The 9,827-nt window shown below is 43.3% G+C and overlaps 3 protein-coding genes across 4 annotated transcripts; 1 reads left to right on the top strand and 2 right to left on the bottom strand.

The window, feature by feature from the left end:
• Positions 1-120: 120 nt before the first annotated feature.
• zbtb8os (zinc finger and BTB domain containing 8 opposite strand) lies at positions 121-2,719 on the bottom strand. The gene is made up of 7 exons (XM_030357577.1): positions 2,463-2,719; positions 2,238-2,262; positions 2,023-2,144; positions 1,816-1,898; positions 1,570-1,622; positions 1,362-1,398; positions 121-1,031 (listed from the first exon to the last, which is right to left on the bottom strand). Exons 1-7 carry the CDS (start codon positions 2,542-2,544, stop codon positions 945-947), a joined length of 489 nt encoding a protein of 162 aa, XP_030213437.1. The 5' UTR covers positions 2,545-2,719; the 3' UTR covers positions 121-944.
• Positions 2,720-3,655: 936 nt separating this feature from the next.
• LOC115544555 (histone-binding protein RBBP4) lies at positions 3,656-7,121 on the top strand. The gene is made up of 11 exons (XM_030357557.1): positions 3,656-3,797; positions 4,172-4,319; positions 4,408-4,553; positions 4,833-5,006; positions 5,114-5,229; positions 5,338-5,498; positions 5,619-5,745; positions 5,825-5,902; positions 6,085-6,219; positions 6,326-6,436; positions 6,606-7,121. The coding sequence occupies exons 1-11, from the start codon at positions 3,782-3,784 to the stop codon at positions 6,666-6,668; spliced, it is 1,275 nt and encodes a 424-aa protein (XP_030213417.1). The 5' UTR covers positions 3,656-3,781; the 3' UTR covers positions 6,669-7,121.
• Positions 7,092-9,123, bottom strand: LOC115544559 (syncoilin). Of its 2 annotated transcripts, XM_030357564.1 has the most exons (5): positions 9,020-9,123; positions 8,199-8,704; positions 7,507-7,923; positions 7,307-7,431; positions 7,092-7,226 (listed from the first exon to the last, which is right to left on the bottom strand). In XM_030357564.1, the coding sequence occupies exons 2-5, from the start codon at positions 8,697-8,699 to the stop codon at positions 7,181-7,183; spliced, it is 1,089 nt and encodes a 362-aa protein (XP_030213424.1). In that variant the 5' UTR covers positions 8,700-8,704; positions 9,020-9,123; the 3' UTR covers positions 7,092-7,180. The 2 variants fall into 2 exon arrangements, with proteins under 2 accessions (XP_030213424.1, XP_030213425.1); XM_030357565.1 differs by lacking the exon at positions 9,020-9,123 and having other exon boundaries at positions 8,199-8,727.
• Positions 9,124-9,827: the final 704 nt, after the last annotated feature.

Genomic DNA, 9,827 nt, shown 5'->3' with positions numbered 1-9,827 from the left:
TAATGGTAAATATTTCCCATTATGCTTATATACTACATTACTGTTCATTACTATTGAACCAAATGTTATAATACACAAGTCAGTTGTGTCAATGTTTTGCGCATAATAGGTAAACTCAAGTCTCACAGATCAGTTTTTATTTTTTGATTAATAACCTCAATTAATTATAACTCACCTAACCATAAACATGACATATCTCCACCCTTTCATTTGTTGGTTTCAGGTCCAGGCTCCAAGTGCCATCTCCCCCAAAGTGGCATTGCAATTTGTATGGGAATTTAGCCTATTGCCACTAATGTCGCTCCGACCCAAACTCTTCAGAGAACTATGCACAGCACTACTGACAATATTTCATCCAAAATATCTGAATGATGTAGGCTTTAAAACTGTAAACATAATGCAATTATATTAAAAACATAATAATAAAAAAAAATTATTAAACATTTTTTTTATTACACCAAGATTTGAATAAAAGTGTGCATCATAGGCAATCAGTACTTTTAATAAAAAAATGTAAATAAACCAAATTATTAAACGATTAAAGTTACTTGATGGTAACTAAATTATTCTAAAAATAGCATCCATTAAAAATATGTCAGTGAGTGGCCTACTTTCTGTACTTGCTTACAATTACTGTGTGTAAGAATATGACTAACAATTTAATGCTAGAGTAAAATAATAGTTTAGAAAGGAGTATAATAATTTGAAAATAGACTATTATGATACAGGTATATCACTGGGACTCTTGAAGGCCAGATGTGTTGAAAGACTTTCCAACTGACTTCTGAAAGGCCATAGTTTAGATTCATAATAAATATTAGTTTGCTTTCCGAGCAGCATTCAATGCTAATTTTCAGTGCATATAAAAGAGGGGTGACCCTCCACAGGCCTGAGGGGTTCCTTGTCGGTGGTATGTAGCATGGGGGGATCCCCTGTGGTCCTCGTCAGATGTCCACAATGGCAAAGATTTCAGATTTCTCTTTATCATGGATTTGCATTGCAGAGTATGTGATGGCCTTCACCTCAGTTCCCTAGAGATACAAACACAGCATTGTAGTTCAATTATTGTGCTGCTATGAAATACTTTAATCATTCTTAATTCATAGGGGAGAAAATTGGTATTCGCTCAGTGTAGCATCACAGGGACAATAACTATTTTTTACCAACAGCTAATGTCCAGTTTAATTTGTTTGATTCTTCACTCTAATCTATGTGATTCTGATTATTGTACAGATTATCTGGCACCCATTGTGTTGTGTTACTTGTTACACACATCTATTGCTGTTTTGCATGCAAAGTATTTTAAATTAAATTTGGGACAAGTCTTTGTTGTTTCAGTTATAAAAAAGTACGTGACCTACCTGTGGATGCTTGTCTAGGCAGAACTCCTCACCCCACCTGATAAACAAAGGGTATTAGAGGTATCAAGACGTGACCACAGTACTCAATGTCCTATATTTAGGATAGATATAGGATGTATGCTGGGAGTAGCCCTACTTTACAATGAAACACATTACTCTCATATCAATGATGGCATTTACAATTCACCTGCCAGTCTTTGATACTCACCCAATTGATCGGATCTTGAATTGCATTCTATCAATGTGCGTAACTTTGATTTCCTACAAGGGAGATATTGTTAAGCTAAATAATGAAACACTGTATTACTGACTTAATCACCCAAAATGATCTTTTGTTAGTCAATAAAGTCTGTTAATGCAATTTGAGACTCAACAAGATATTGTCTTTAATGTGGAATTAAATTCAACTGATTCCATAATTAACTCAAAGCTAAATCATGTAGGAAATACTTACCCTTGGGACAAAGAAAAGATCAGCACTGAACTTGAATAACCAATCATCAAGAAAGTGGAAAAGGAGAGATTCCATGTCATGCCCTTTTTTGGAACAAAGATGGAAACAGTAAGGCACAGCATGATTTATTAGAAAATAGATCATCTTAAGGCCAACCGATTTACGACCAAATACGTAGGACCACATTCAATGGAGATCAAGACTCACCCTCTGAGTCAACGTCGACAGTATCAGTAGGTTGCACTGTTTCTGTGTCCGTCATGTAGCCAAACATGCCCATTGCGCACTGTTCAAACGCTTCTTCCAGAGTGTTGCCCCATGAATGGATTCTTGAAATAAAAAGCACATGTCCATGACAATATAATAACGGAATGACAAAGGACCGTTGTCTTTGACTATAGCACACACTACTAAATACTCACTGGACATCTGCAGTATGATCCAAATCTGGAAAAAGTGTACACCAGTGTGATTAGGTTAGCTATTCAAATAACATTTATCTAATCGTATAGTATTAGTGTAGTATATCATAGCATATCATATAATGGAATCAATTAGAATAGCATTCTTTATTGTCTTAATTCACGAGGATTTATTGGACTTTGGAGTTAAAAAGTAAACGCAAGTTCGTCATAGACTGGACTCACATTCGTACTTCTTGTTAATCGGTGGGTATTTTGCCTTGACGACCTTCTGCGCCTCCGTCAAATCCAGCTCTCGGTCATCCATGATGTTGTAATACTTAAAAAAAAGATCCAACTTATCGGCAGTTCAAATGTTGCGACTGAGTGAAACTAAACGTGAAGTGAACAACATAAAATACAGGAAGCCACCATGCCATGCCAACAACAGTCTTCTTTCTCGTGCGTTTGTTTTGCACATGAACTACCTCTGTGTTCGTGAGCGCCTCCTTCTGGGCTTAAGTTTGGTTAAGTTTCGCCCTAGCAACTTGTGAAGCATATATTTGTAGCTCTGTCGTTGTAGTCTCTCGAGTCTTTAAGAATTCAAAATTGCATCTATGTTTAGAGATCAGTAGGCCTACTCTGAATTTCTCTGAATTGTGACCTGAGAAATATGTCTTAAATCATTAGGGATTATGAAAAACATATATTTTTCAATCAAATTCTAATATAAAACACAATTCACAAATGACGCATACACACATGTTTGCACTTTGACCTTCATGGTGGTCAAATGTCTTTATGGTGCTAAACAAAATGAGGCGCATATCGAGTATGGCTACTCCAAATTGATGGAGAGAGACCTCATGTCTACAAGTCAAATTAGGTGTGAAGCCCTTTTCTGCCCATCTTTCTAACCTGTTGACTTTTCTATTAGGGTCAACATCTGTGGCATTGGCACACCATCTGAATACTTTCTCAGTAATCGATTGATCCATCTCCTTATCTGTCATACATTTGACCAGTTATATGTTTCCTATCATTGTCTGAGTTGGGATCCCTTTTAACATCGTCCATTTCTTTCTATCACATGTGTAGTCTGAGTTACACCAGCATTAAAATTTCCTTTTGTAGACAACATAGTGATCATGCAGACATAGAAGGCAATACCCCTATCCCTTTTGACAGCTGCAGAGTTCTGAGGGAATCAGTTACAAAAAATATGTTTTGACGTAAAATCGTCTTAATCAGTAGTTTATGTCCATATCCATCCTCTCTCATCTCATGGATGATTGCGTGAACATGGAAGCATATTCATCTTAACCGAGGCAAGCTCGGAGCTCGGCCTGGAGAGGGGATTCGTTACATGTTACAAAAAAAACCAAGATCAAAGACCGATAACACTTCCGGATCTTGGGTCGTAAGACGTAACCACGCCCACGCTTGCTGTTCATTGGCTAGTCACATCCTAGACTGTTGGCGCCATTGTAAGGTTGCTTCAGTCTTCTATGTGAAGTCTGTACTACATTTATCTTCATTACAATAATACACTTTTTTTCTACATCATGGCTGATAAAGAAGGTATGGGACAATGATACGTATTTGAGATCAACATTTGTAAACATTTAGTCACCTATGATCATTAAGACGATTACGGTTGATTACGCGCCAGTATGCATCTACCTTTATTGTTAGAAAGTAACCAATTTTACCGGCAAGCTAACGCCAAATAGCTCGTTTTAATGTGCAGAATTGCATAGCAATGTTTTTTGGAACATCTTTAGATGGATTATTGAACGCATTTTACTCGTGTAGGTCCTTCTTAACAAACAAGCAAAAAACTGCTCTGGACAGATCAATGTCCAGTCTGACCTAAATGGAAACCCTGCGAGATGGCGCTTAATGTGATTACAATGAATGACTAAACATCTATTATTATAACTCTATTTGTACAGCCGCGTTCGACGATGCCGTGGAGGAAAGGGTGATCAATGAGGAGTACAAGATCTGGAAAAAGAACACCCCCTTTCTCTATGACCTGGTTATGACCCATGCGCTGGAGTGGCCAAGTCTCACCGCCCAGTGGTTACCTGATGTCACCAGGTTAGCCACGGGGTCAAAGAGTCCTCGGTTTTGTAAATTATCTGTCACCTGGCTGCTCATGGGGTAAACTCTCTTCTCCTTTTCGCAGACCCGAGGGGAAGGACTACAGTGTGCACCGGCTGGTCCTTGGGACACACACTTCGGACGAGCAGAATCACCTTGTCATAGCAAGTGTCCAACTTCCAAATGACGATGCCCAGTTTGATGCTTCACATTATGACAGTGAAAAAGGAGGTGAGGGGCTATGTGGTCATGGGTCTTTACTCTTTTTATTGATTTAATATTTTAACACCCTATTAAACATTTAAGTCATATTTCTTCTCATATCAAATCGTTTTTTAAGGGATGGCTCAGATGGTGATCTCACTGTACTCGTAAATAGACAATCATAATGAAGTGTATTTATAAGTTTGGTAAAAAAGGGACAGCGGTTTTAATCGGAGTAGCACAATGCTAGAATGGACGCCATTGATATGAACACCGTCCATAACCTTAATATCCGTTGTGCTTCAGAGTTTGGAGGATTCGGCTCAGTCAGTGGTAAAATCGAGATTGAAATCAAGATCAACCACGAGGGAGAAGTGAACCGAGCCCGCTATATGCCCCAGAATCCCTGCATCATCGCCACCAAGACCCCCACCAGTGACGTGCTGGTGTTCGATTACACGAAACACCCCTCTAAACCAGGTGAGGTTACACCCAACAGGATGTGCACATTAGAGAAAATAACGTAAACGGTGGATCTACTCTGAGCTGCCATCCCACTGCTCAACATTGTTGTGTTTTGGTTCCAGACCCCTCTGGAGAGTGCACTCCTGACCTGCGTTTGAGGGGCCACCAGAAGGAGGGCTACGGCCTCTCGTGGAACCCCAACCTGAGTGGTTGTCTGCTCAGCGCGTCAGACGACCATGTGAGCTCCCCACCTCAGACCCACTCTTGCCGGTCGTTTTTACAGTACCCTCGCTTCCCCTTCCAGTCTCCTTTGCTCATGTTCCCTGTCCACATCTTTTCTGTCTAGACAATCTGCCTATGGGACATCAGCACAGTGCCCAAGGAGGGCAAGATCGTGGACGCCAAGACCATCTTCACGGGCCACACGGCGGTGGTGGAGGACGTGTCCTGGCACCTCCTGCACGAGTCCCTCTTCGGCTCCGTGGCTGACGACCAGAGACTCATGATGTAGGCGGCTCCTCCTCCACCACCCCCCCCCCCCCTCCCCCAAACAAAATAACCTCCGCACCACTAAACTCACCTGAGTCCCCCGTTGACCACAGTGCCTCTGTGTTTGTGTGTCTCCAGCTGGGACACGCGGTCCAACAACACGTCCAAGCCCAGCCACGCTGTGGACGCCCACACCGCCGAGGTGAACTGCCTGTCCTTCAACCCCTACAGCGAGTTCATCCTGGCCACGGGCTCGGCAGACAAGGTAGGGATCCCCCTTCTCTGTAGCTGTATCTGTTTTGTCGCGCGTACGCAGTGGTCTTATTTTGTGAGTTTCCTGTCAGACCGTTGCCCTCTGGGACCTTCGGAATCTCAAGCTGAAGCTGCACTCGTTTGAGTCGCACAAGGACGAGATCTTCCAGGTGAGAAGCCACATGATTGTTTATTTCCTTTGGTCATTAACTTGACTACTCTGTTGTTCATCTCATGTTGGTAATTCAAGTTAATATTGCTTTCCATATTTTGACCGTTGAAGGACTTTAGTGCTTGGACTATAAATAAAAGTTTTTCCCCTGTGGTTCCGGTGCCTTCTTCCCCTCAACAGGTCCAGTGGTCTCCCCACAACGAGACCATCCTGGCCTCCAGTGGCACAGACCGCCGCCTCAACGTCTGGGACCTGAGTAAGATCGGAGAAGAGCAGTCGCCAGAAGATGCCGAGGACGGTCCTCCAGAGCTTCTGGTGAGTGGTCAAAGAGTAACTGTTGGTTTAGTCACCTGAAAGAGCCTGGGCCTACAAAGGCTCATTCTAACCCCCCCCCCCCTTCCCTTTCCATTCTGACCCCCAGTTCATCCACGGAGGACACACGGCGAAGATCTCCGACTTCTCCTGGAACCCCAACGAGCCCTGGGTCATATGCTCGGTCTCAGAAGACAACATCATGCAAGTCTGGCAGATGGTAAGACATTATTCTATGACTGTATTTATTTAAATGCACATATTTCATAGACATGTGCACATATTCATAAGCATACCTTTTATTGTAAGTTCCGTCGTAACTGCAACCATTGCTATAGATCTGAATGGATATTGTGATCGGCATCAACTTCAATGTGTGTGCCCCTCAGGCTGAGAACATCTACAACGATGAGGACCCCGAAGGAGCGGCAGACGTGGACCCCCAGCCTTGAGGGGACCCCCTCTGCCCGCCCTAACCCTTTCTACTTTGGTCGACTATCGATATTTGGTTAATGATACATTGGGACTAATCATCAGTCATTCTTGAAGGTTGTTTTGTCATTGTCTTGTATTGTGGATGATGGCATTGCATATTTATGAAGTCAATCGTTTTCTTTAGCATTTTTACAAAGTCGGCAATATTGCTCTTGTAAACATTGTCTTACTCCTCCGAATTGTTTGACATTCCAAGATTTGATATGCGAGGGTTTTTAATATATACATTCTTTCTGTTTTATGTCAGACACCTTACCTTTTCTATATATATAAAAAAAGTGTACATACATTTTCATATTTTTCTTGTTTGTGTAGAGTTAGTGCTCGCTTTATACATTTTCTCTATGTAGTGTCTCATCCTATCATGAACTTTCAAAGTGTTCTCATAATAAAAATATATTTCAAATATTCTCTCCGTCTGTCACAAATCCGTTATGAATACTATTTAGTATTAAGTGGAGGTAATGATTCATGTGTCATCTTCTGCCGTCGATTCTCTGGCATCATTGCAGCCTCTATAATAATGACAAGAAGATAATGAGTCACACAATGTTGATACTGTGCTTTTAAACTGGTTGACATGCTGAAATTATACCTGAAGCCGGCCAGCTCTCTTAAAAGCCCGTCCTTAAGACTCTGTAGGTGTGTGGTGGACTTTCTCTGAATCTCAAATTCGACCTTCAGGTCCCTCAGGGTCTCCTCCAACATGTCCACTGTCTCCTGTTGTTTATTGTGGTAGATTAGTGATGGATGTTAGTAGAACCATTTACAAAAGGTACCCTTTCTTCTGCTTACCTCGTACTGAGCCTTGCAGTCCCGCCTGTCCCTTTCCATCAGGACCATCCTGTCCTCCAAACAAGCTCTCTGCAGCTCCAGCCTCTGGACGTCCTGCTCCAGGGGTCCCAGCCGGACACTCAGATCCTGCCCCAGCTCTTTGCTCTTCCTCAGGGCCTCCTCTCCAGCCTGCCTCCTCCGGAGCAAGGCCATGAGCCGAGGCTCGTACCAGCCCTCCAGCGACCTCATGCTGCCGCTCAGCCGCCGCTGCAGGCTGAGAGACGCCCGGCGGCAGTGGCTGACGTCACTGAGGGACCGCGCCAGACCACGGGAAGGCTTTCTGGCCTCATCCCGCAGGCAGCTCAGCTTGTGCCGGTGAGCCTCCTGAAGCTCTGACAGCTCCTGGGTCAGCCGTGGGATCTGAGCCTTGAGTTCGTCCTATTGGCGGAGATGTAAATGACCAAAACATACGAGAAAGGAACCAAACACACAGGAGAGGTGTGTGTGTGTGTGTGTGTGTGTGTGTGTGTGTGTGTGTGTGTGTGTGTGTGTGTGTGTGTGTGTGTGTGTGACAAACAAGAAAAAAGGGCTTTAACAAAGAGCACAGCCGTGTCACACCAGTTAGTAGTGTGAAAACCATGTGTGTTGTAGTACTCGGCTAAGAAGACTATAATCCCACGCTTCAAAAGTCGACCGTTGAGTTATCACCGTACTTGCGTGATTGAGGACTGAGCCACATCGTACTTCTGTGCTGCTAGTGTGACCTGGCTCTGGATGCAGCCTCTGGCCGCCCTTAACAGCCTCTTCTTAACCTGTTGCACGTCCTCGCAAACACCAATATGATCCAGCTGCACTAGGGTGAGCGTTTTGCGCGCCTCCTCAACCTTTCTTCTCAAGTACGCCACCGCTTGCAGCATGGGAGCGTGCAAACAGAGAAGTTCCCGTATGAGCTCGTCCCTCTGCGCCTCCAGGCCACGCACCTCCTGGATGCATTTGTCAAACAGCCAACCCAAGTGGTCCATGTCGAATGGACGTGTGCCAATTTCAGTCATTGGATGCCTTGGGTCGCTGCTAAGGAGTTCAGAGTGTGTTGTCTCCGAGTCAACGGGGCGTCTCTGGAGACTATTGACATACACCTCGAGTCTATCTTCAGAGTGTGAGTCATCTGATGCATTGCTTTGCGGGAAATCTTCGACAAGTCTACGAGTTTCCATTGCACCTGCCAAGAGACAAACTAAAACCAGTGAGCCCTCGGGAAAGAAGTAGGAGAGCCGAGCTTGATTGATAAAAAATAACAACTAATACAAATGTAGCCTGCTTTAAACTCTCCATTCTTTCGACTTTGTAAATTGATCAAATAGGGTATCAAACGAATGTAATGCTTGCATTCATGTCAAAGTGAGAAAAGTTTTATAAAACGCAAGTTAAACAAATCAACAAGGCCTCCTTTATCTTGCAAAGCCCTTAATCAATTATGGACAACACCCACACATCATGAGATCACATCACAGCGAACACAACAACTTCAACTTACGCTTTTCTTTGTAGATTACGCCCAATCCTACTGCCCAAACGGGTAGAACAGCAGGATAACAGAACAGCACAGCACAGCTCCCGTGTGTGTGTGTGTGTGTGTGTGTGTGTGTGTGTGTGTGTGTGTGTGTGTGTGTGTGTGTGTGTGTTGTATCCAGGGCAGCAGAGAGTTCGGTGTTTATTAATATCAAGGCACTGAGGCAGGCAGCAGCACGAAACACTATCTCCTGGCTCTGAGCGACACACACACACACACACACACACACACACACACACACACACACACACACACACACACACACACACACATATTTTGTTTGTCTCTTATGAAGGCTTTGCCTGTAGGCCTACGTTTTGGATCAAATCTTTAATGTGTGGACTGGTCACCAGTACCATCAGAACACACACCAGTCACTGGTGTGTGTTCTGATGGTACCAAGCAAACCACTGGAAATCCTTATGTTGGTGCATGGGACTTTTTTATACAAACCATGTATGCTACAAGGTTTGTGTGTCGATGGTTAATCATCTAACTTACTATTTGTAGACCCCCTTTACATTTTCTAAACCTTAAATAATGCTGCAGGACAGAAATATCCTCATCGGCATTTGGACATATATGTGGAGCCGTGCAATAAGGAAATTACTGAATTAAAGCCAGCATTAAGGACTTCTTACATTTGACTCGATCATTTATTACCACACGTTTACAGCCAGTGTCGGACTCAGACTGTTTGAAGGGCAGGGGCGAAAAATAAAAAGGGCCCATTCTGCACAATATGGGGCCCAACCAGCGTGCAAAAAGCTAT

The sequence above is a fragment of the Gadus morhua genome, chromosome 5 (assembly GCF_902167405.1).
Source record: "Gadus morhua chromosome 5, gadMor3.0, whole genome shotgun sequence".
In the NCBI taxonomy this organism is placed as follows: Eukaryota; Metazoa; Chordata; class Actinopteri; order Gadiformes; family Gadidae; genus Gadus; species Gadus morhua.
This window is presented reverse-complemented; position numbering and strand designations above follow the sequence as displayed.